Below are 26,567 nucleotides of genomic sequence, written 5' to 3' on the forward strand. Positions count from 1 at the left end.
TGCAGTTATGTTTGCCTCCTAATTGCCTTTCAGTGAAAAAAAAAAAACAAACCATGCAGTGAGGAATTTTTATTATAAGCGTTACTTACATGTAAAATGAATCCACTAACTGCCTCCCCTGCAAAAGACAGAATATTAAATATCATGGGCTGGACAGTTCTGTTATACCTACAAGCGTCATGTCGAATGAGATAGCACCACTGACTGTATACATCAGAATGATACACACATGAAAACTATTTCAGCATATTAAGTGTAGGAACATCATTGCCACCATTGAGTCTCTACATACTGCGTTGGCATTATCAGCCCTCTCAGCTGTAATGTCCAGAGTAGGGGAGGTGGAGGGAAGGGGTGAGACACAGAGCTCAATGGGAAGGATTCTTGGTCAGGAAAGTCTGTAGTTGTGGGTTTTTTCCCCCACACTCAGAACAAAATGTGAGGTTACAAATTCTCCAGAAAAATACAATAAAATGCAAAAAATCCTCTTGGAGCAAAAATGTTCCTTTTCCAAAATGTCAAATTATGTTTTGACATTACTGAAAGCTGTAGTTTCAGTTAAATAGAATTTTATGTTAGAAAGTGACATGCTTTTATGAAGTTTTGATTTTAATGAAGTGGGATTTTCCAGTGTTGAAGCCATCTGATAAAGCCTAACCAGCTCTGACTACTGATGTGCTACAGCAAGGTGGGTTTTTAAGTGGAGGAATTAAAATCACCTTTTGAAAAAAAAAAAGAGAAGTTAACTGAGTTCAAAATTATGGGGGAAAACAAAAACAAAAAGATTGTTTGAGGACTCTCTGAAGGTGACATTACTAATACAGCAAGATTTTCACATATTTTGGGGACCTTTGTGGGGAAAAGATTGCTTGTTTGTTTGTTTGTTTGTTTTAATATAAGAGTGAAAAATGAACTGTACAGGTTTGATGTTGATGTGAAGTCACCTCTGCCTCAACCAGACAGCCAGATGAACAGATTCCTGTTCTCTACACCCACCACGGACACAAAGTGACACGGGTGGGTGTCACCTTCCAGGCATCGGCATGTTTAGGGTTCAGTATATTACATCACTTGATAGTATACAACATTTCATTTAACACACTTGTTCAGCTATTCCTATTAAAGGTGTTTCAGTGTGCAGACAGGATTTGCTGAAAGCTGGTCAGTCCTGTAAAGATCCAATCCTGCAAACATATACAGACAACATTTTTCATTTGGGGGAGTAGTCCCCAAATGTTTAGTAAAAGTCTTGTGGGATATGGTTTATCATATTGTAAAGGATTTTCAGGTTTAGATCTTGAACCGGTATCTATTTGTAGGAGTTCTACTCTAGTGAAATGCATCAAGTTGGATTTTATTCCATGAGGTATTTTTGGTAATATTCTGCTCTGCATAAACAGGGTCAGACAGTATGACGTCCTGCGTATTATCAAGACCCTGTTCCTCACTTCAGCTGAGGCTAGCTCTAAAATAACCTGCATGACTTGCAAATACTTGCTACCTCTCCTTGTCATGCAGGAAGGGTTTAAACTGTATGGGTGTCTCCCTGCATCATCCTCCATTGTGAAGGATGAAAATGAGGGCGTACCCATGCCACAAATTACCCCCTCAGTTGAGACCTGTTGTTCTCCCACCTGGCTATGTGGAATACCGATGAGCACCTTTTGCATGTGTGTAAGAGAGGGAAGGGCATTATTTTTAATCCACTTGGGACAGAAAACCCAGCACACCTGCATATGTGCTGAAAGCTGTGGCACAATGAGGCACCGACTCCGCAGCGTCCACCCCAGACCTGACCATTGCTGCGAAGTGCAGAGATGTGCCCTGCATTGCCAGCTCCTCGTGGGGAACGCTCCCACCCGGCTCCCTCACTTTTTAAAAAGGCAAACAGAAACAAAACCAGAAATTCTGCTTTTTCTTAGAGTGCCACAAGCTGTACGCCAGACACAAATGGCTCAGGGAAGGGAGCTGACAGCTGAGCACGCCAGACACCGTGGGAGCCATCCACCCCCTCTTCGGCATAACGGGAAACATCCTGTCAGAAACACTCTCCACATTTGGGCTTTTCTTGAATTAATTATCTGTAAACGGTGACGGGCTTATCCTGCTGGGAGCCTGCAATTCCTAGGCGGTATTTATAGATGTGCTCAATAGGAAAGTCATGATGGTCAAAGCTAATCAGACAGAAAGCACCATGGCATCAGAGCTCCAGTCTCAAGTCTATTAGGGCTGCTCCCTCTAGTGGGAAAAAGTACTTTAGCTGCAAAAAAAACCTTTTTCCCCCTATTTTTTTTTTTTTTTTTTTTTTACTTTCTTTTTTCTCCCCCCCCTCCCCCCCCCCCTTTTTTCATTTTAAGTGAAGAATTCAAGTTTTCCAGATAGTGCAAGACATGGGGCAGTTCCTACCAGGCAATAGGAGACCAAATGCCATGCTTTTCTAGCCCTTTAGCATCAGTGGTGGAGCTGGAGCCCAGCCAATGCAGGTCAGCAGTTACTCCTCCGAGGCAGACCCGTGGCAAGTGAGGGACTCTTGGTTAGTCTTCCAGCAGTCCTCAGTGAATGCCATAGCTGTGATTGTTTTTGATTTCCACTTCTGATTACAAAAATAGGACTTACTATACTCATAATAATACTAATGGTACAAAATAATTATTGTAATTATATACTTTTTGGCAAACTATTAACACAAAGCAGCCCAAAGGACCCCATTGGATTAAAAAAAGGTGACAATGCACAAACATTAAAAAAGACAAAGTCTTTGTTAAAAAAAGAGGAAAAAAAACAATCTGCAACTGAATGCATTTCTGTAAGGCAACATGTTACCTTTAGTTTCCCATCTAGATTTAGGTCAGGTTCTGTTGTTGTTCAAGAAATTGTTAGAACTTGGCTTGCTTCAGCTTATCAATGTGGTAACACAGTTTCAGCGCAGGTCCCAGTTTCAGCCCCAGGTATTTCATGATCATGTCACTTTTCAGCAGCAACAAAGCATTGCCGTCAATCTCCTGGTTTCAAAAGAGGGAAGGAGAATCAAAATGTGTTAACCCCTTTCCAGTGCTGTGTCCTGACACAATAAAAAAAGTGAATCAGAAACAGTATGTCTTTTAGAGTAGAACTAACTGAAATGTCATGCATTTTAAAAAATTGAAATCTGAGGTGCGATATCAAAAAACTCTAAAGGAGGGGTTAATCAAACAGTACTTTTTATTCTTCAAGGGACTGTAAGGTTTGTCTAGGTTTTCAATTATTTTGCAATTAAAACATGAGGATTTTAAAAAAAATCAGGGTTTCTCTAAGCCAAATTCTGAGAAAAGCCAGTCAACCTTTAGAAAAAGGAGTGAGCGATGGGGAAAGGGAGAGGGTCATGGCCCCATGAACTGCTAATAGCGCATCTCTGAATCTCAGTTCCAGCTTTTTCCCTGGCTATCTGCATGTTTCACGTATCTCCAGTGCACTTATATATGGTGGGGTGTGTGTGTATATACAGATATATATTTCTTTTTCTCAATTTGAAGATAGTAGTAACTTGCTTATTTTATTGCATATATTAATAAAATTTGTTCAAATTTCATCTAACCATCATGTAAGTGGAGGAAATTACCACCAAGTTCAGTTTTTTATCCAGACCTGTTGGCTTGAAAACCTTTTGAAATCACAGAGTGAGCACAAAGTAGCTTGGGTGCACAGAGAAATGGACTGTGTTTTACTATGGACTGTAGAACACAGAAGCTTTCAGCTACACTGTCCTTCCTTGGACCCTGAGCTTGTCTGTTTTTTCCTGACTATATTAGTGGATCTGCTGAAAAATACTACTCCTCCCCACAGGCTCCACCACACTTACATACTTGGACCTTTGGAGCTAAAACACAGTAAGTGCGCTCTGTGTGTCCATAGATATACACACATACTAATGCTGTACATATTTTATTCTGTTTGAGATGGTCAGATCTTCCCTCTGTGATCCATTACCTAGTAATTAAGCAATACTATGGATCGTAATTTGCCCTGATCATTATTATTCCATTCAGTAGGTGATTTAGCTGATAAGCAGTTAAGGTCACTTTCCGATTAACTCAATCAATTAATGCTCTTCATTCTGCAGCCCCCACTCTATCCATAAGAGAAACTCCCTTCACCTTCCCCCTCTCCCTCCCATTATTTTAAGGAAGCTAAGGGAAAGTAAGAATAAGTATCGCATTTACTTAGTATTTGCATAAGAAAGAAAAACAAACTCCTGGAACTGTGGTGCCATAGGGTGAAAACGCTGTCAAGGGTTTGGCGCAGAGGCAGCTGTTTCTAAATGTTGAGTTCAGCATTTTATTATTTCATTTATTATTACCGTGTAGGGGTCAAATTTAAACTCCGTGACAAGAGTATGCCAGAGGGAGCGTTCATATCTAATTAAATATCCCATATTAGCCATGTCCCTGTGCAGATTGTTGGCTTGACTGCTCTACAGTATTACTGCGTCAGCCCTTTTAAAAATTATTTTAAAAAGAAGGATTCTATAGCATGGTCCCCAAATCTACAATAGCCCCACCAGAAGATCTTGAACCAGATCTGGAGCTGGTAAAATTCAGTGCCACTAGTGCAATTAGATTGTTTTACATGAGTTGAGATCTGGCTCAGTGCAAGTTAGAATATTGCAGATCATTGCCATGTTCCTGCAAGTGAATGGACACAGCAAACATATGAGCTGCTAGGTCATGATACAGTGGGTATAAACATACAGCTTCCACCTGCGATAATGAGTATTACTGTGTTCTGGCTTCTTGCAGCACTTGTTCTGCGCATCCTGTTCAAAAAGTAGAGTAGTCCCTAAACAAGCCCTGTGCCCTACAAACAAGAATTGAACCTGGTGGTGCATGTCCGCCAGGATGAGGCTTTTAATGAGAAAGATTAAAGTCCCCATCTTCACGGGTGTTTAAGCACTTAATTCTGAGTAAAATTAAAGACTTCAGGATCTATATCCTGCTTGGGTGCTATATATATATCTACCTCCCTACTTTCATGTTCTGCGATCTCATAAACAGACATCTACCCTGGTAAGGCCACCACCTGTGACAGGAATGCACTGAGTGGCAGCTCAGTGGTCAGTGCTCAAAGACTTGAGATGAAGAAGGTGTAGGGAGAGTTGCGTGCTCACAAGTCTGATGTCTTGCACTGGCAGAGACAGGTTTCTATTTGAATAAATCAGATTAATTATGTTAAACTCAAAGGTTTTTGTCTCCTTCATACATGCATTTGCCAATCACTGGCCGTAATTAAACTGTCAGACCATAACACTTCTTCAGTCCCTTCCACCTTGCATTTTCTACCTGCTAATTCCCTGTGTAACTCTTTCCTGTTCTTCATTTCCCTCCCTCAGTCTTTCTACCAAGTCTTTCTTGCTGAGTCAGCATTGCCTGGGACTTTCATAGTGGCAGGCAGTGCTGCTAGGAGGTTCTTGCCAGGGCGATGGCTCCTTTGCATGAGGCCAAAAGATCTATCAGTTATGGGCTAGGCTTTCCTTGGCACACGTCCCTACCGAGGGAGCAGGAACAGCAGAGTGGGGGGAGTAGGCAGTTTCATGGTCTTTGGCAGAAAACCTCAGGAACTGCCTGTCACAGAGCTCCTTGGGTGTCTTGGCAAGAAGAAAAGCTTCTGCTCCTTGTGGGAAGGTTAGAGCTGTGGTCATCCTGCAATGCATATGGTAGCTGTGGGGGATGCGGGCTGCACCTTCTTCCTGCACCTGGGAGAGCTGGATCTGGGGACTGCAGTCAGCACCCAAATGGCTTAATATAGCAGTGGGAAAGAGCACTGCCCACACACAGGATACCGCCCTTAGCCTTTTCTTCCTTGTGGTCCTGCCACCCTCTCCCTCCCAGTGTCATAGCTCAGATGAGTTGATTGCCAAAGCAACGATTTCAGGTGATAGCTGGGCCTGGTCAATGACAGTAAGTGCTTCTAAGTAAATTATGCACCTGCTTCATAGAAAGATTGAACAGACAGGAAGATATGGCTAAGGTTAATGGACTAATCACTTGTCTCTCACCCCTGGGGTCTCTGTGCTAATCCAGATGAGTTCTAAAGGCTGAAAAATTGCAGGGACATATATAACTCGAAGGCGTAATTGAATTGAGTTGTGATGCAATCTTACCCAGGTTCTCACAACTATGGAATATTTTACAAGGAAACCAATGATAAGTACAGCCCATGGGTGCTCAACAAAGGATGACAAGGACGGTCTTTAGTGACAATTTAGCTTGATCTTTCTGGTCACAGAGCAGCTGTAGTATTGTGGCATGCTTCCATGCAGCTGGCCCATGACTGCCTGGAGCGTGTCACTGCCCTGCTGCTAGATAAAAGCACGCTGTGCCATCCTTTGCTGCAAGTGGAAACTAGTCAAAATTGGTGCTTTTGCAGTGCCCATATTTACAAGATGAACTTTAAATGTTTCTCTTCTTTGGGATGTACCTGTATGCCTCAGACCATGGCAATTCTCTCTTTTGCATGAAGAGTGTTCTCTTGGTGCAAAGGCCCTTCTGACAGTCTCAGAAACTCATGCTAAAGCAAGTTTCTTTAAATCTGAAGGTGGCTTATTTGTCTGCCTGGTTACCCACATGTCCAACGGAGGCCCTGTTTTCATTATCAGCTTATAAGGCAGATCTGACTTCTCTGCAGAAGGCAGGGAAAGTAGGCTGACACCTGACCTGTAATTGCAGATTTCATCCTAGCACCAGTGTGCCAGCTCTGTTGTTCTCATCCCACCAGCCTGTCTGCAGAATGGCAGATGGCCTCAGTACCTTCCTAGGGTGAGCAGACATCAAGGACGATGTTCGTCTTCGTTTTCATCTGCTCCTCAGCCACCTCTCCTCAGTATCTGGAAACCCTGCATCCAGGGCGTAGCTGGAATTCCATCAGTTGTCTTCCTCAGTGCATGTCTGCAGCCCTACATTCCCACCCGTCCCTGCTGGCACATGGGAAAGGAGTGGGACCTGGTGATCGAGGCCTCTCACTTGCTTTGCAACCTGAGGCGCTGTTCAGGAGTCAGGGCTGGGGAGTTCTTCTCATTTAGACCTAGGTCCAGGCACTTACATCCAAAGCTATGAATTCCAGCTGAACACAAACGAGTCACAATTAGGGTAAAATCCATTTTCATAGCCAGACTGAATTGATCAAGGAGGGATGGAGAAGGAGGCTGAAGATGCTATTAGATGCATTGGTGCCAACTCCATATACAGCAGCAGAACAAGAAACTGCAGATCAGATGTGTGTTTACAGTCTTCCCCTTTACTAATTAAGGGTAATATCATTTCCACCACTGGTGATTGCCTAGCAAAAGCAACTATTGTATTCCTCAATGAGTCAGCAGGTCTGTTAAGTTTGGTTATGTAGTTACATAATACTGAGGGGAAAAAGATTAAAAGCTTGGCTGTTTTGCATTTTTCCTTCTAAATATCTAGAGAAACATAAAAAATGCTCTTCAGAGAAGCATCATAGGTACCCTGGGAAAAAATTCTCATTGAGACAAGGCTTTTTTGTGCCAACATAACAATGAAAAACGAGCACCAGATACTCTGTGCTTTCTCTTAGGCTTGGCATAGAAACAATTTACACTGGTGTAGTGGGGAACAAAAAGTGTGTTTTCTCAGGACATTGTTAGGGTCTCCCCTTTGAAGGACAAAGAGAAATAAGAAAAGAAGGGAAGAGAAGAGAAGGGAAGAGAAGGGAAGGGAAGGGAAGAGGAGAGGAGAGGAGAAGAGAAGAGAAGAGAAGAGAAGAGAAGAGAAGAGAAGAGAAGAGAAGAGAAGAGAAGAGAAGAGAAGAGAAGAGAAGAGAAGAGAAGAGAAGAGAAGAGAAGAGTTGGAAATGACATACAACGATCATCTAGTCCAACTGCCTGACCACTTACGGGCTGACCAAAAGCTAAAGCATGTTATTAAGGGCTTTGTCCAAATGCCTTTTAAACATTGACAGGCTTGGGGCATCGACCTCCTCTCCAGGAAGCCTGTTCCAGTGTTTGAGCACCCTCTCAGGTGATAAGTGAACATTGCTTCAACCAAACCCCCCAGTGGTTCTGAACACCTTGCAGGGCCCTGCGTTCAACCTGGATAAGCACAAACAGTGCCTGTAGCAGCCAAAAGCAGCTATGGGGGTGTGTGTGTGATGTGTACTGGCTAGCTCTTGGGACTGCCCATGCACTTGGATTAAATTACCCAGAGGCGGTAAGGGCAGTCTTCTACATACGTGTTTTCTGAAGAGCTCCACGTGGGGACCTAAGGCGTGTGGGTCTGCATCCTTCACAAACCAAACCACGTCATCCACCGTCCAAGTCAAAGGATTCTTGCTTGATGGCCGAGCTGTGTCTTGTTGTTCTGGTGAAGGACTTGAGGCTATCGGTACAAAAAAGCCCACAACAGCACATTACAATGGCACGCAGTGGTTTCCTTGGTTTGAGAGTGTGCAGTGATATGGCAGCCTCACTGCAGCATTGGACGTTGGATCTGTACGTGCAAGCATCAGCCTGAAATGGTGGGGCGGGGAGAGAAGGGGACTTGGAGCAGTTTCTGATCTGACTGCTTATCATGAGACACGATCCCAGCTGGTGAATTACGTTAAAAAACATGAAACCCTCAGGTTCCTGCTGGGGAAGGAAAAATGTGCCAGCTGCCAGGCTCTTAAACCGAGCTGCCCCTGCTGTCTGATCTGCAAGCAGCGGGGATCTTGGCTCAAGAAGACACCACCCTCCCACCTGGAGGGAAAGCACTTCAGCACTAAACAAAGGAGTTTGCCATTGAATGCAAAGGCTAGAGGATAAAAATCAGGATTTAGCAAATAGGTTTTTTTCCCTTTGCATTCAGATATTCAGACTTAGAACTTAAAGGCAGGTTTCTAGTCTGTATTCTGCTAATCTTATGCTCCCACAATGCTGATGGTCCCTAATGAATGCCTACTTGGAAATCTACTAAAACACAAGCAGATGAACATTGTACATGTGACTTTTTAATGGTATAAGCCCTGGATGATTTAAGGTCACTTCAGCTTGCTGTAGCTTTAAATCAAGTGAATAAAGGCACATTGGAATGAAAGTGCATTTATGTTTTTATTCTTAGTCTCCACAGAATTATAAATCTCAACCTCCACGTGAATATAATTTGCACCCCCACTTATGCTGCTTCACTATTACAAGATCTATATTATGCTAGGTTACAGGAAAGCTGTTCAAATTTCTTTATACCCACACCAAGCAAACTTTGCATTAGCAGGCAGCAGCACACATGTAACTTGCCCAGACCTGCTCCTCGCTTTCCATTAAGGCCTAGTTTTCAATGAAAGAGATGCAAATGGTAAGCAAGCAGGGACTACAGAAGGCAGACAAGGAAACAGAAAAGTGCAAGTAGAGGGAGACCAGAGGTACTTAAACTGGAGCCTGGAGAAGCCCCAGGTAGACAAGAGGGCAATCAGATCTGCTGAGGGGAGAAGGGCTGAAGTCTCCAGAGAAATACTGAGCTTACAGAGACTCAAAACACAATCCTAATGCATGTCAGCAAATGGAGTGGGCTGGGTTTGTGCCTTACGTAGATTGTCGTTCCATTGACTTCAACAGAGCCATGCTGATTTATATTAGCTGAGGTTCTGCCCATATATGCACAATAATGGCTTTATGTGCATATTGGTAATCTTTTTTCTTGCCACCATGCTCATCTTACAGTATAATGTAATGAGGTATATTTTTCAGTTACGAAGGATGAACTCCAGTAAGCAGCAGTGCTATGAATGTGCAAATCTGGTCGATGGGCTTCGTAATGGGATGTGATGTAAATATCATGATAATTACACTCTCATTTGCTAAGTCACTGTTCTGGATATAAAGGACAAGGAATAGCTGCAGGTCCTCTTAATTAGACAGTGAGGATTGGTGTTCATATGGACTCAGGCGACCCTGGGCTCCGCTCACAGAATAAGTGCAATACACAACGGTACAGGCACCATCTGGAGCCTTTGGCATGAAACGATGAAAACAAAGAGTGCAAAATGAGCAGGGTAATCTTGGCCAACCCCTGGATCATCAGTAATGTTGAGTAACTTTGTCAGGGACAAGTGGGAGAACTGAGACTTGTCTTGGAGGCAGAGGGGTGAGCGTTTGTCCCCTACCTGATCTGCTGATGGTCTGGGTGCCAGCTGATGTGTGGAGATATTGGGCACCTCGGGACCCCAGACCAAAGGTTTCACAAAACAGCTGGAAAATACAGCGGGGAGAAAATGGTCTGGCCGTGCCCAAAGGATTGCAGAAGTTTCTGCGCTACTGCCATAATGTGGTCAGGGGAGATGTACCACGACTGAGGATCATATTTTTTCCCTTAAATTTGTATGAATGTAAGGAAAGCCCAGGGGGCTTAGCCTGGGATTCACACCAGGCACAGAGAGAGCAGCCCCTGGCCCAGTGACTTCTGCCTGCAACCTGCTGCTTCCAGAAATGCCAGGAAAGGGCAAAGGGAAACAGAGACAGCCGAGAGCGGTTGGGAGCCTTCACAGGTATTGAAAATATCTGTAATGAAAGGAAGGGGGATGAGAAGAAAAGGTTGAAATGACAGGGGGATTCTATTCATTCCTTCGCAATCTAGCAATCAATAGCATAAATCTGATTTATTTAAGGACAAATATAAAAATGACCTTTCTAAAGAGACTGCATGGCTAGTACTCTTTGAGGTCCTAGCAGGTGAAAATAACCCTTTCAAATCCCTACCTGAGGTATAATATAATATAAAATCAAGAATTATCTGTAGATACTAGTTGTTCAAAGATTGTTTTGTCTTTATTTACCTATCTAGAGTCAAGTCCTGGATTCTCTGCTGCTTTTTCATGAATTAAGATGTGTTATTTTACATGTGTGTAATGGGCTACCTTTAAATGTTGTTAATAAAACTGGCATACCACCAGCTTGCAGACAAATATCTTGAGCACAGTGTGTAGCTGGTGAGTCTAGAAACAATCTGTTTTTCCATATCTTTTAAAATGTATTTTGTTGTTTAATTTACTCTGGCTTTTTAACATTGTAGCTTTCACATTTAAGTGTAATCTCTCTATTTACAAAAGAAAATAAATCATTTCATGTCTACACAAAGGCATGGGGTACAGGCAAAGCATCACTTTGCTGAAAGATTATATTACGCACAAAAGTGTTTGATGGCAGCAGGGCAAGCACTATACATTTTTTTCTTATCTGAAGGTATTCACACTTAACCTAAGAATTAGATAAATGAGGAAGTCTCATGTCTCCCGGGTATCCTATGCCATCCTGTCATCAGAATTAATCAAGATGATAATGAATACTCAGATTACAAAGAGATGGGAGTGCTCACGACCAATAATTATTTTTAGAGATCGTAATCTAGGTCAAATCCAATTTCCTGTTTTTGACAGGTGGCAAAAATTTGTCAAATTAATGGAATGGGATATGGAAATTTAGGTAATCAGAGGGAAGCACTTCCCCCTCCTGCCTGAAGCGGTGTTGGGGAAGGAGAATGAAGAGGTTCCTCTGCAGGGGAAGGTCTCAGGGCATCCCAGTTGAGGCCATTGCCTGTGCAGAAATGGCTGGAGATACCAGGTCAGTGTCCAAAGGGTAGCGAAGCCAATGGAACGACTTGGCCTGGCTTGGTCTGAACTCTAACCCCATGCAGGCTTTTTTCTGCCTCCCACCTCTGGCCTCAGCACCTTCCTGAGAAGGAGGATAGAGAGAGAGAAAGCCAATGGCCAAATGACTGCAGAGGCATGACAAGGAAATCCAATGCTAAAATGGAGTTAAACCTGCAAAAGAAGGAAAGATAAATAACAGACTCCCTAAATACATTCTTGGCAAACAAACAGAGCCCAGAGGGAGTACGGTCATTGATAGATAAGAGTGGAAAGGGAGTGACAGATGAACTTTAATATTGCTGCAGGCCTAAATGATTTCTTTGCCTCAGGGGAAGGGGGTGGGAATGAAATTTTAAAAGGTTCTCTCTGATTGCACTGGAGCAGATAATAAGGAACAGCAGATCTACTGAAACTAAGCAGAAGTAACAGACCCTCAAAGACACAGAGAAATGGGAATTATTTTTAAAAACAAACCATCTCCCACTATAAACAAGGACAGAAGGAAAGCTTTGTAGAAGACACTTTTTCTAAAAGTCTAGGGCAAACCAAGCAGGAGAAGAGGAGAGGCATCAGAAAGCAGGTGTGTGGGAGAACACAGTTACGGGATATTTATGGGCGCGGCGGGGGGTTGACAAGCAACGATCAGCAGAGAACTCTGGAAAGAAGATTGAGTTTAGCACATCTGTTTGCACTGGCAGGTGCTTGCAGGAGATGCCGTGCACCACCTGGCTGGTGGCCTCAGCCCTGTGGCGTGGCAGGGCAGAGTCCTTGTCCCACCAGCGCAGTGGCTGCTCCCACTCCCGGCATGGCACGAACCGTGTGGGGATGCAACGTTGCAGGTGCTCCTCTGACTGCTGCAAGAGCAGCCTAGCATCCAGCTGCATGAGATGCAGCCATGGGCTAGCATTAAATATTTATTTGGGCTTTTGTTGATTTGCCTCTCTTTTGCAGGGGCAGGGGGAAAATAGGCAGCTCACTGAAAGCATCGAACTCTTCAGGCTGTAAATGTCCTCGAAAGTTAACAGGCAGGCTGTGTTCGCTGAAGAATTGGTACCCAGTGCTGAGCCCCGCAATGCCGTCGGCAGCTCCTTTGCCACTGCCTTGGGGAGATGCTGGATCTGGCCCCCGCAGGGTGCTTGCAGGATTATTCTGGAAAAAGAGAAGCTTCAAACCCTGTGCACCCAAATGTTTTCAGGAAATAAATGTATTAGCAAGCAGGATTGCTTCTTTAACAAAGGCCCTCAGGCGATAATAATTAACTGCTAATATTGGATAATAAAATCTACATAAAAATAACAAGCTACAGGGCAAGGTTAAGGTTATTATGTTGTGGTTGAACACACAATTCTTCATACTTGGAATAAAGGCTTTGTTATGTAAGCAGGCTTGGAAAGGTTTATGATGTCCTTGACTATTCCTTTCCTGATTTAAGAGCTTCAATTTGGCAAATGATGACAGGAAAGTGCATGTTTATCTATTAGCAGCCCCAACTGGCTTTCTGAAATGAGGATTTTTGTTTTTGGAATTTTTTAGCATAATCATGGAGAATTAGGCATCAAGCTTCCAATCGCATTAATGAGAGCTTTGAGGTTTAATCTCATCCATTCTGCTTGAAAGACACGTTCTGCTATGCACTGAGATATGTTTTATGGTTATGGTTTTTTCCATGATATTTGCCCACCATGATAAATAAGGCAAGCTATTTTTCAAAAATATCCATAAATAAAGAGGATTGGTTTGAGGTTTCAGAGAGAAATTCTTCCTTTTTTTAATGAGTCCTGCCCATCCCTGCCTTGTAAGTATGCAAACTGAGGAGGATAAGAACAGAGACTGGCACGCACCACTTACTCATCTTTGCTCACTTATGATTCAGCAGCTTATAAATTATCCCTAGAAAGAGCAAAAACACACAGAGAAGCATCGTAGTGAGAGCGCAGATTCCAAAGACCTTTGCAGGAAAGACTGTGTGAAAACAGTAATCAAATTCTAGTGTGGCTGCACTAAGGCAACTGCAAAAAGATGTGTATATTAGAAGTGTGGGATTGCTAGTAAAAGTGAAAGCTGCATGGTGGGTGAAAGTACGATGGCTGCGAAGAAACAGTCTCTAATTTTAAGAAGGAGCAGGCGATGCTTTGTAGGACTCTATGGTGGGAATTCCAGTGTTACAGAGCTGACGCTATCGCAAACCGAGTAGGAGATGAAACCAGGCTGTGACTGGAAACAGCACAGTTTCTTTAATGCTAGAATTTGTATTGTAATCTGTGGGCACCTTGACTTCATGGGTGTGACTGTGTTGCACATCACAACCACTGAAAACTGCCTGGCTGTGTCTGAGAGCAAATGGCTCTGCTCTGCCTCAGAGGGCCCAGCTCCTGCTGTAGACTGCAGGAGACTCTCTGCTGAAGGCTCCAGAAAGCATCTGGGTGGATCAGAAGAAATGCAATGAATGGTGGAGGCACAAACGTGCACTAGCTGTTAGTGCTGATGTAAAGTGATGCATACTGGTAGAGCACAAGGGTTGCTATTTCTCCTGTTGGAGACCTTGAGAGCAAACCCACCTCCATATGGGTTTGCACGTACCCTTATGGTAGACCGTAATCTACAATGGATGATACTGGGACTAATAAATTGTTAATAATTATAAATGATCAATATCAACAAATTAATAGCCATTTTCATTATGTTCACTGCATAACTGTTAGTTTACTATTGAGCTGGTCAAACATCCCAGAGATCCCAGATGAGCTAGACTTTGCAAGTGTCAAATGTGTGTCACATAAAAGATACTAAGCAGTTTTGGGATGAGTCCTGTTACCCCAAATTATCATATGTAGCAGCTTAAAGTCACCTGTAACTGCCTCAAAGCAAGAAAGTATCATGGGTGTCTGGTCCAAAAGCATTATCTTCCTCTTTGCTCCTCAAAGTGCTTTAGTATGTCTCAAGGTAGAGAAATATAGGAACCTGCAAAGCCTATTGCATGGCCACTGTATGACTCTTCTGAGACAGGGAAACAGTGGCACTCACAGTCAGAAACAGGAAGGGAAAGTCATTTAGATGAGCAAGGTTAAGGAGCTCTGATTTTACACTTCATCCCCTTGAACATAGATTCAAACCCCTGATACCAAGGCTTTTCTCCACACAACACATTTTTAAGCACAGAAACCCTACCATGGTATTTTGTGGGTGCTAAAAATGTGCAAAGCATTCAATAAGCCATTGGGTGATTCAGGGAAGAAAGATCTATCAAGGGTTACTAAATATGAATCCACCACTTCTGGTTCAGGAAACCCTGAGCCACAACTTTCTGAAGGTAAGCACCACCATCTCTGCACTTATCCTTTTCCTGGGGGTGTGCTGCTGTCTCATGCTGGAGACAGGATGCATGGCTAGACAGGCCTTTGCTCTGAACTGGTCTGACCCTCCCTATGTATTACATAGAGATAACAACTAATCTCAAGCAGAATGATATTTTCAAAGCAAGCAAGTAATAACGTTGTTAAATCTTGAGTCCTCACAGATGCCAACTAAAAAGCTTGACGAAAGGGTTCCAGTTCTGCTAGGAGGCTCTAGGGAAGCAGTGGGAGAGGGGAAAACTAATCCTGTGCACAGTAAGCCTCTTGTCCTCCCAGCACCTGATTATGCCTGCCCAAGAGGCACTGAACAAGATCTGAAAGAAAGTGGGTTTTCATTTCCTTTTCTTTGTAACTGAGGCCCCCGGTTCTTAGTGACAATCTTTTAAAAGTTGTTTGCAGTAGTGTATTTCTATACTATCCACTTTGCTTTGAATAAAGTTGACTGTATAAGTAAAGAAAAAATAATTATGAGAACCAAACGCTTAGTTGTGCTCTGTATAATAGAGTAACATGGGGATAAACCAAGGAAACAAGTATGAGAGAATAATAACAGAGTGAGCGATGGTTTGGGGTAGGTATTGAATATTTAGGAAGGCAAACTTAGATAAACAATGAAATACAAGGGTCAATACTGGCAATAAGTATCTTGGAAGAATAATATTCTAAAATACTAAGTAGCTGAAGTTCAGGAACAAGAAATAATACAGGTGTTGGGGAGGTGAGGGATGTAAAGGAATTATACAAAGTAGTCTGCAGCTACTGGAGAGAGGCTCTGGAGTGGCTACCAAGCAAGAATATGCAGAATCACTTGCAGTTTCCAGGGGAAATGAAAGGGCAGAAAGACAGTGTAATGAGCTAATGGTAGACAAAGGGGCTAGGGGAACCAGCAAGGCTTCTGCAAATATATCAAGATTTAAAAAAATATAGACTAGAGTGACAGTAGATTCGATTATTAAATAAGGAAGGGAAAGAAATTAATGACTTAAGAATGGCTGAGACTCAAATCCTTTGTTAGATCTATCTTCAAGATGAAAAATGCATAAATGAAGTTTGAATAATTAGTAAGGGGTGAAGACACTGTTTGAATCACTACTGATAAAGACCTGCTAATGCAGAGCTTGGAAAATGCAAACAAAGACAAAGTTAACAGAAGTTTAGGAAATTAGCTAACCCTTTTATTGAACCCAGGTCATTTCTAAAGAAAAAAAATCATGGCTACTAGGGAATAGAGGTAATGGGCAGAGCAACTGACGCAGCAAACGTAAATCCTAGCAGGGTAGCTGGACAAAAATACAAAGAGAGGGAAGAAGATGAGATATTGAATGCAGTGGTTCCCATGGCATCCCTTGAATTTGCAGATAAACTTGTGACTTTGCTTCCTGAAAGATAGAAGAGCCTTGAGCAATAGCTGGATGATTTCTTAAAATATATGTTTTGCTGGGCACTCTTTTTCAAGGAAAATCTGGCCTGATTCATGATTAAAGGGGCAGGATGGGCCACACAGCTAGGAAGCAAAACCTTTTGCTAAAATGGTTTGAGGTAGGCACTAATATTTAGGTTTGCTCAGCATCATATCTTGTACACAACTGGTGTCACACAAATGACAGGTACCTGCCTGCAGGCAGTACCAATCTAATGTATAAGGAATGCCTTAACGTTAATATTTATATTTATACCTGTAAGTTGATAATGGCAGTTGTGATTGCCACACAATTATACATAATACATATGTTTACATAATTAATAACAGCATTAGAAAACATTCACCTTTTTACTTAATGATGAACAGATTGATTTTGTGTTTACACAGGTTATTATTTCTCCTTCTAAATGAAAGCGTGTGTGGTCTGGATGGATTTCAACCCAGATCAACCTCACTAATTTTCCTGGGAATCTGGGAGTGAGTTAAGACTCCAGCATGGCACCAGCATACCAACCCACATTGCTAAATGGAAGATGTTATATTACCACTTCTGTTTCCTTCGAGATAGGTCCCATTCCTCGTTGGGCTGGAGGTCTGATGTTGCAGGCCAGTAGACGAGGACCCTCCTGAAGATATCTGGGCAGGACGATGGCTACAGGAGGAAGAGGAGCCTCCAGCAGGGCGTCCATCTGCAGCACTCTGCCGCATGGCATACATGGACCCCATGCAACTGAAGGCAGAATCGGCAGGATCCACACTGTACCGCTTCATGTTCGCAGGATCAACCAGGTAGTCCTCAGGTATGACTGTTTCTGCTCAGGAAGCCAAGACATAAAAGAAACATCAGTAAAACAGAACCAATTTTAATTTAGCCCTTGAAATTTTTTTTTTTTTTTTTTTGCCAAAATTCCCTTTTTTTTGGCAAAAAGTTTAACTCTATTTCTCACTTCCTGTACAGACAGCTGGCTTCAGGAGGGATCCTTGCTGAGAATTAATAATTAATGAAGGGAAGCACAGCTACTCGGAAGTCAGTAGAGTCACAACAGGGAAAATATGGCTTGATGTGTGACTTATCTGTGTTGGCTTATGGCAATATTCTCCATAAAATCCTGGGCCACTGACTGGCAGGTCCCTTTTGCCTCATGGTGCTCCCTGAATACTGCTAAGACTGGAGGATTGTGCAGCTATTGTTTGCTTTGTCTTTCATTTAAAAACATGAAAGTTGAAAGGAAGAACGCAGAGGAGGACAACGGGACAGGCAGTTTGTTGGGTTCATAACACCTGACAGCCAGTAGACAGGAGTGAAGGTAATAAACCAAAGCGTTCTGGCTGCAATTACCAAAATTAATCAGAAAATATCCTCAGCTGGAGAAATCCATCAGTCCTAGTATCCCACAAGGAGAAGAGGCTTGATAGCTGATGAGCACACCCAAGGTTTATCATGGGCAGAGACAAGTGATTGAGTCACTTGGACCTGGCTCAGGTTCAGACACACATGCCAGCATCACGGACCTAAGTCCAGGTCCATCTTGCTTCGCTCTCTGACTGAGACCTCCACGTCAGTGTCGTTGTCCTCCTCTGGCCAGTCCCAGTCTCCTTCCAACAGGCTTCGATGTCCAAGCTCCTTCCTACTTGCCTTTTTTGTCTTCACAAAACATAGTCAAAGGTCTTCCTCCTCCTCATTCCCATTGCCATTTTCCCTCCCTTCGCCCAGCCCCAGCACCCTCTACACCACCACCGGGATACAAGCAGAGTCCCTGGAAACCTATCTGATATCCAAACCTTCATGTAACCCCTACCAATACTGGCAACCTGTGCTCCAGAGATTCCCACTCTCACTGGCTGAAACAAGGTATTAACGTCAGGCAGGCAGGGAATCCCCAGATTAGGAAAGTGCCTCCCATTGCCCTTTGACATATCTTTGAGCTCTTGGAAATGCCACTTTCCTCACCATGCATACTGTCCCTCCAGACAAATCTGAGTAGGGTGAAACTGCCCCATGTGGTGTTGCACATTTCCTTACCTGCCTGAGTAACACTCTCCTCCCAATGTATTGTGTAGCCTTATTGAGTAACAAGAATTTATGCTGTAATTTATGCTACAAGACCCAAACCTCATTGCTAATACATGTTGAGGCTGTATATATTAGAGCTTTCCTTTTAACTTACATTTTTACTCTTTTCCTTTGAAAAAAAAAAACAACCTTGGCAGCTGCATACAGTAGTTGACATTAAACAAACATGATTTAGTTTGACAAGTCAAATACTCAAGAGTTGTGCCATGCCAGCATCCTGGCTTGTGTGTCAAGCCACAGCACAGATGTTTGTTACATGATTGCCTGACTTTGTATTTTCTTGCTGCTCTCTTTTAAAACTTTGTCCTGTTGTGGGCCAAGGCTGAACTTGCCATATGGCAAATATCAGATCTGAAGGCTTGCTGTAAATGTGAAGTTTCCTCACTTTTGGGCACTTGCTTTTGCAAACACAAGTAACTTCCCATTAGCAAGGCTTTTCTCCCTTAGATAATTTGGATTCCTACAGCATGCGTTCAGGTATCCTGCTGCTTTCTGCCAGGGGTTTCTGAGCTTGATTCTCACACAAATACAGATAGGGTATAGTTCAATTGAATTCAACAGAGTTTAGCTAACATAACACTGGCATAATAGAAATGGGAATCAGACGCTCTGAACCTTTCTCCCTAACCTCCAACAGATGCCAAAATTGTATAGGAATCGAGCTAAATACCTTGCTTTTCAGACTCCTCCCAATAAACCAAAGAAAATCCAATCAAGCCTTCTCGTTCAAAGGAATTTAATTACTGTGTAGAACACTTGCAATAAAAGCCTCTTACGCATAAAGAAGACAGCTCTTTCTGCAGCATCCTGCCTGCACCGCATGGAATAATTATGCCTCTTGTGAATCATTACCTCTTTATTCCAGGAAAAGAATGCTCTTTTAATATGATTACAATATGAAGAAGACACAGACTATCACAACAACAAACAGCACATTAAAAAATCCCTGCTAAATAAACAGCACACAGCTTTTATTACTATGGATATAAATGACTCCAAAATTTGTGAGCAGACACCAGGGATTTTTTGACTGATGTCAGACTCTCTCAGTAGTTTATGTTAAATAAGACGTGTGTGTGAAAGCTCCCCGTAGAAGGACACCCATGAGTTGGGTGTGAGACTATGCCTATGATGAGGGGCCAGATGCCATCAGTTCTCTTCCTGACTCTGCCTAAGACTATTTTCTTGATCCAGATCGATTTATTTCACATGTTTCTGCTTTGGGCCCCAAAATGGGAGTAATGATGCCTGTTGCCACAGACCAAGCAGGAGCCTCCATTCATTACTGTTTGAAACATGCCCCGGTGGAAGGTGCTCCGGGAATTTGAAAAGTGATATTCATGTCTTCATTGGACAGGGGGGAGCAGGGATCGTGTCAAGCAGCCAGTTTTCTAAGCAAGCCTTTTCAGAGCTCCTGATCTTCAAGTTGACAGGAGCGGTCAGTAGATTACTGGAGCAGCTCATCAGACTCACCTCCTGACCAAAAGAAGCTCCTGAGGAAATGCAGGTCACAATTAGATTAGGGAAAATGAGACTGTGCGTTCAAGGATTTGTGGTTACAGGTTTTAACTTGTACAGTTTTAAAAGGTGCTGGTCAGCTTCTGTGCTCCCTGCTGAGTGTGGACTGCTTTGTAAAACTGCACAAACTGACGCACCTTGAGCGACTGTGTCTCTGTGAGCCCATGCCCTGCAGCAGTCTGCCCAGCCCCAGGAGAGATCCCCACATGGGAGGGAAGAGGCAGGCAGGCCCAGGGGACTTTCAGCACACAGAGAGAGCCATTATGCCCCTGAAAGGTGACACAGCTCCTGATGACACTTCAGTGCAGGAGAAGACAGCTGCATTTCATGACCCCCCCTCCCAGCAATAGAGCAGGAGATGGAGGTGACTGGGGACAATCTGTACGGATTCACCAAGGATGAATCACACCTGACCAACCTAACTTTCTTGTATCATAAACCAACTGGATTTATGGGCAAAGGGAGAGCGGTGGGTGTCATTTGCCTTGACTTTAGCAAGGCTTTCAACACCATCTCCCACAATATTCTTGCATCCAAGTTAGAACATTATGTTTGGGATGAGTGAGAAACTGGTTGGATGACCAGGCTTAGCGGGTGGCAGTTAATGGGTTGTATGGAGACCAGTAAAAAGTGGCGTACCACAGGGGTCTAAGTTGGCATCCAGGTTTGGTCGCTGCGATACCAGACAGAAATGGGCAAATGGGTAAGTTCAGCAGAGGGCCATCAAAATGCCTGGGGCCTGGAGCACTTGCCCTGTGAGGAGAGGCTGGGGGAACAGGTCTTGTTCAACCTAGGGGAGAGGCATCTTGGGGGTAGGAATCTGACAGCAGCCCCACAGGACCCATGGGGACGTCACCAAGAAGATGGAGCCAGTCTATTCACAGTGGTACATGGCAGGAGAACAAGAGACAATAGGCAAAAATTGAAATGAAAGCTTCAGATTGGATGTCAAGAGAAACCTTTTCCCTGTGAGGACAGCAGGGCAGTGGCAGGTGTTGCCCAGAGAGGTTGTGCAGTCTCTGGCACTGGAAGATTTCCAGACCCAGCACAGCCCTAAGACCTGGTCTGACCCCATAGCTGACCCTGCTTTCGACAAGGGGTTGGACGAGAGACCTCCTGTTGTCCCTTCCCACATGAATTGTCCTCTGATCCTATGACAGACATCTCCTCCACTCTGAGAAGGAGCTGCAGAGGGTGGGAGAGGACCATGGTGAGGGCTCAGGTAAGTGGTCCAGGGCCCCTTATGGTGGCACGGGAGGCAGCAGGAGGGACGGGCTCCACTGTCCAGAAGCTACAAAAGAGTATGGAAGCTTTTTGTCTTCATATTTCTCCAGCTCCCTGTTAGTATGTATCACAGAGAAGCTGCGCAAGTTGGGGCTCGACCAACGATATGTATAAAAATTTCTGCATTTTGTAAGCTCCCAGAAGACCTTGTAAAGTGCATGGCTTTCACAGCTACTAAGCCCGCTTTGACCAATTAGGGAAAAACATGTTTTCTAAGACAATAGAAGAAAACATAACTCTCTACTGAGGTTTAAAATGAACAGTTTCATAAATCTGTGGCTTAGCCCTTCTGTATTCCGTTGCACTTCTGTATTTTATTTTCTAATAGTCAGCAGAAGGGCACACACTACTGAGAAATTACTACGCAATGTTTTAAAGCAGGATTTATGAGAAAGCTGTTTCGAGCCTTTGCTCTGAGCACAGTAGTCTCCGTTACAACTGTTCACTACCCTGAGATGCTCAAGCCATTTTGGCAGTTTTCCTCTCCATGAATGGTCCACAGGCAACCAGACTGAAAAGTGCAAGTCTGTTACATCCAGCACACCTTAAAATGCAGCAAAGGAGATGAGAAAAAAAGCAGCTGCTTTCCCAATTTAAAAATGCACATTTCTTTAAAGTAGCAGCCTGTATGGTTCCTAGCCAAATTCCTGAAGATGGGTGAGCTGAGAGTTAAAACAGCATGAGAACCTGGAACTCGCATCCCAGCTCTGCTGCAGACCTCTGGGGTGACCTTGGTCAGGTTATCTGTCGTCTGTGGACCACAGTTCTCCATTAGGATGAAGAAAAATACTTGTTTTGTCTTTCACCTCTGTAACCTTTGCCTCAACAGTATCTGTATGCCACTACAGAGTGCTGCATGGATGTGTACTTCATGTGTGAATGCAGAACACATACAGTGAACTTTTGGGAGTGTCTGGGAATAGAGACACTCCAGAAAGCCAAAGAAATTATGCCTTCCATTGTGCATTAGGAAAGCAAATGAAAATAAATTTCAAGTCAAGCAGGAGATGGAGAAGATTGTATACCCATGAAGATGATCCTTAGCTAATGTTTTCCTCAGCAGATCTAATCTCTCACTTTTCTTCTTTACCTTATATTTTAAAAACCCAACCAACTTATTCTGCTAAATTTCTCCTAAGGGTAAAAGCTCTTTCTGCACTCCAGAGACATTCCTGTCCTCTCCAGTCTGCCTTTTCTCCAATCCTCCCAGGCCAAACATGTCTTGTGCTGCTTTCCTCACCTATTGCTGCCTCCACATCACTTCTCATGTTACATCCCTCTCTACCTTTATCTGTTTTGGGCTCCCTTCTCTTATACCACCCACCTGCTCCTCCCTCCATTCTTCCCCATCATCTCTTCCTACTGCTTTCTCCACCACATTCCCACTGTCTCAACCTTGCACCAGCTCTAATGCTGCTTTCCCATGCCAGCAGCATCACCCTTTTCCCATTTTGCCAGCTCTTTTCCTATCCCCCTTTTCTATTTTCCCTCCTCCTGTGCCACCGCCCTGCATAGCTGTTTCTTCCCCAAGCTGTTCCCCTTCCATGCATCTCACTCATTTATCCAGCTTTCCCTTTCCTGATACCCTTATGCCTTCCTCTGGGTTTGTCCCCACATTGCTGCTTGGATGGCAAAGCTTGAGTTCAGGGTAATGAACTGGGACCAGGGTCCCTGTTCCCAACTAACAGGCCAAATCCTGCACAGCCACAGAGCAGCTGCATCTGGGTGAAGGTTGCATGGGGCACCAATGGAAACCTGCACCCCCACCTCTGAGCATGCTGGACACTGATCCCCAAATCAGGGAGGTCCTCTTTTACACACTGGTAGCTCCCCAGGACAACAGCCCTTCCTTCTAGGCTAATAGTTTTGTGTCATTTCATAACCTTTTACTCCATGACCTGCTCAATCATATGTATTTGCTCCAACTAAATTCCCCATTAACTTCTTTTCCTCACAGTCAATACAGATCTTTTCTTCCTTTCTTTCTTCCTTCCTTTCTTTCTTTCTTCCTTTCTTTCTTTCTTTCTTTCTTTCTTTCTTTCTTTCTTTCTTTCTTTCTTTCTTTCTTTCTTTCTTTCTTTCTTTCTTTCTTTCTTTCTTTCTTTCTTTCTTTCTTTCTTTCTTTCTTTCTTTCTTTCTTTCTTTCTTTCTTTCTTTCTTTCTTTCTTTCTTTCTTTCTTTCTTTCTTTCTTTCTTTCTTCTTCCTTTTCTTTCTCTTTCTTTTCTTTTTCTACCCCCACTCTTCCTTTTTTTATGTCTTGTCTTCTATTCCTCATATCATTTAGTGATGGGCTTTGCCCTCCGACCCTTCCCTGTAACTTTTTAAGTGCTACCATATATTTTCTATAATGGGTTGACCAGCTGTGAACTCCGTATTTTAAGCTGCATGATATCATAGCTTCCTCAGACCTCTCATCTCCCCCAGCCAGGGATGGTCTTTTCTCATTTTCTGGTCATTTTGAGAGGAGCCAGCCACAGTGTCAAAATCCCACTGAGAGACTCCTTGTATGGTTTTATCTTTGCTTGTATTTTATAGTTCCTGAGCTTGGCTCCAGCTCCCCACCCAAGGATGGCATTTGCCCTGTCTGGGAGGCATTGGGGAAGAGTGGAAGGGGACAGTTCTAACCAGCTGTGGATGTTAGAAACCCTGCATTACAGCCTTCATGGAAGGCAAAATAAAAGTGGAGAAGCACAAAAATAAAATGCAGAAACGCAGAAGGAGATACTTCAGGTGAGTTTAACCTAGTGTAAGCCATAGAGGGAAAGAGCAGAGATCTAAACAGTATTTAAAAGTGTGAAAGATATGCCTTGGTTCTGAACTGCTATCTTATCTTTTAGTATCAGATTTAAAAATACCTTTTCCTGTGTCTGCCAAACAGCCTCACACATTTCTGTCCAGTCAGAAGCAGACCATGCACCTTATCTTCCTTGTAGCTTGAGCCTGCATGCATCTATCTAAAGATAAGAGCTTCCTATGATGGATTAAGACTTTCCAGCTCTGTCTGCTGTGATTTACTCTGGGATTACAGCACCAGCCCATCCCTTTTAGCTCCATTGCCCATCCAGACATGCAGTGCGATGAAAATATGATGTCACTCCTTAGTAGGCATTTCTACACCATGTCAACACCACTCCCTGGTGCATGCATCTGCACTCTGCACAGCTGGGCAACGACTGGACCTTTTCCACACCAGCCTGTGGCTACCATGGTTTGGCTGGACAAGGAAAGTGTTACAGGGAGCAACATCTGGTTCGTGGCAGTGGAGCTGAGCTGCTCACTGCTTGTAAAGGCAGACGTGCCCCCAAGGAGCCACAGCATCCCTGAGGCTGCTACAGAGAGACAGCAAGTGAGCAGGCAGCCCAGGGCATCTGCCGACAGTGGTTCAGGGCTGTCACGCCTCTGTTTTTTGGTCTATGGGATAACTTTTGCATGGGTTATAGGAACACACAATTGTATCCATGGGGGAGAAAAGGGGGGGCTGGTACTAATCAGTCAGAACAGGAAAATGTAAATAAGCCTCATCCACTTGTGAATGCAGATTCTATGAACACTGAAACCGTGGTCACACTGTGGAGATAAAACCTGCAGTGAATTCTCCAGGGTTTAGTCTGAGGCTTTACTGTGCCATGTATCATCTCGTTGTGTCCTAGCTGCTAAAAAATATTTTGTGGTAACTGAAATGCCGAATCCCCCAAGGAGAAGCTGCCAGTCAGTTAACATCAAGAATCTAAATTTTTTAGTGGATTTTCCAAAATCCAATGTTGTCCTGATTACAAGAACTTCAGCATATGGAATTTTTTTTTCATTATTTAAACGATTTCCCTGGAGTGTTTGCAGCCCAGACAACAGCCACATTGTGTTTAATGCAGTAGAACCAGGGAATGAAACTGGCTGGGAACAGATCAACACGGTTTTATTGTCCAAACTGAGTAAAAAGGTAGAGTAAATTCACAAGCTAGCTGCTGACAAATGTATTAGATTTAATAATAAAAGGTTCTCATGTGTATAAATAACCCACCGAGGATTTTTTTTTAACTGCTTGTGGATGAGTGAGTAAATGTCTTGTGTTGCAATGGAGAGGCTTCAGTCCTATCTTACAGCACAGGCAAATTGTTTAGGCACTGCCTACCCATGAGTGAAGGCAAAGGGATTTCGATGACATAGGGATCCAGCCCTTAGAAGAAGTTTTTCTTTGGTCTGTTCCTCCTGATTTCAGACCAGCTCCTCCATTCTCTCTTGCCTTTATATTACACCAAAGTGTACATCATGAAAAGGAGATTTATCGGGGTTGTATAGTTTTGTGTCTTAGCACAGCAACACAGCAACAGTTCTGCACTGGCAGAGGGAGACGGGAGAGGCTGCAATCGATCTTTTCTGCCTCCAGCTTCTAGCAGTACCTAAAGAGGCTTTTCTATCCAGGTAGTTTATAATGTACTTCGTATGCTTATAAATCAGCATTGATAAAATTCACAAAAAGCTCTATCTAGAACAGACTAGATGGAAATGACTGTGTTATTTGAAAGTTTCAAGGTGTTATATACTGGGATTCTCTGCAGCTGACGTACTTAGTGCATTTCTGTTCTGCTACCACCATGATGAATCTCCCTGATTTATATTGCTTAGTACTGGCTTAAAATATTTAACAGCAATTTTTTGATTGCAAAACAAATAATTTGAGACACAAGAAGTGAGATAGCTAGAGCAAAGTGCAGTAACTGCAAAATAAGCTGCATTCACCCATTAATAACTAATAATCTCATCCAGAAATTAGGAAGAGCACATATAGAGCATGAACCTGTGCATGTGTTTATATGTAGGTATAAGATCTTTTATGAAGTCTTTGCTTCATTTCTCCCTGCCCAGTGCTGCAGCTCAGCTGGATTTTCTGATATGTCTTCTGGGGTTTATTCTGCCATATAAATACAACATACCTGGGCCCCAAAGCTTTAGTTCCCCTTCACAAATCTTTTATTTTCCCACCTTCTCTGCTGCTGCTTGATGTCCCTGGTCAATCTCAGTCCCAGCAGCTAGGAACTCACCAGTTCCCCTTTCTTGGGTCTTTTTATCCCCTCGTCTCCCCATGATCCCACAGAACCAGTTTCCCTTCACACTGGTGCGCTGCGCTGCACCGCACCATGCTGCCGGGAAGCTGGGCTTGCCCCAGGACCCCATCCCAGGACTCACCCCCAGCCTCACTACATTTTCCTTAACTTCGGCTTCTCTGCTGAAGTGAAGCAAACCACTGCCCCCTTTCTGTTTAAATCTCTTCTGTAACCTTACCTCCTCCATGAAGAAACC

General features: G+C 43.4%; 1 protein-coding gene across 1 annotated transcript in view; it reads right to left on the reverse strand.

The window, feature by feature from the left end:
* Positions 1–1,623: 1,623 nt before the first annotated feature.
* Positions 1,624–26,567, reverse strand: part of SCML4 (Scm polycomb group protein like 4) — a 46,374-nt gene continuing 21,430 nt past the window's right edge. The window contains exons 5-7 of the mRNA XM_075089848.1: positions 16,938–17,204; positions 8,227–8,372; positions 1,624–3,002 (exon numbers count right to left, since the gene is read on the reverse strand). Of these exons, the coding sequence (XP_074945949.1) occupies positions 2,877–3,002; positions 8,227–8,372; positions 16,938–17,204 (539 nt within the window). The 3' untranslated portion in view covers positions 1,624–2,876. The remainder of the gene's footprint in view (positions 3,003–8,226; positions 8,373–16,937; positions 17,205–26,567) is intronic.

This window comes from Phalacrocorax aristotelis, chromosome 3, assembly GCF_949628215.1.
Source record: "Phalacrocorax aristotelis chromosome 3, bGulAri2.1, whole genome shotgun sequence".
NCBI lineage: Eukaryota > Metazoa > Chordata > Aves > Suliformes > Phalacrocoracidae > Phalacrocorax > Phalacrocorax aristotelis.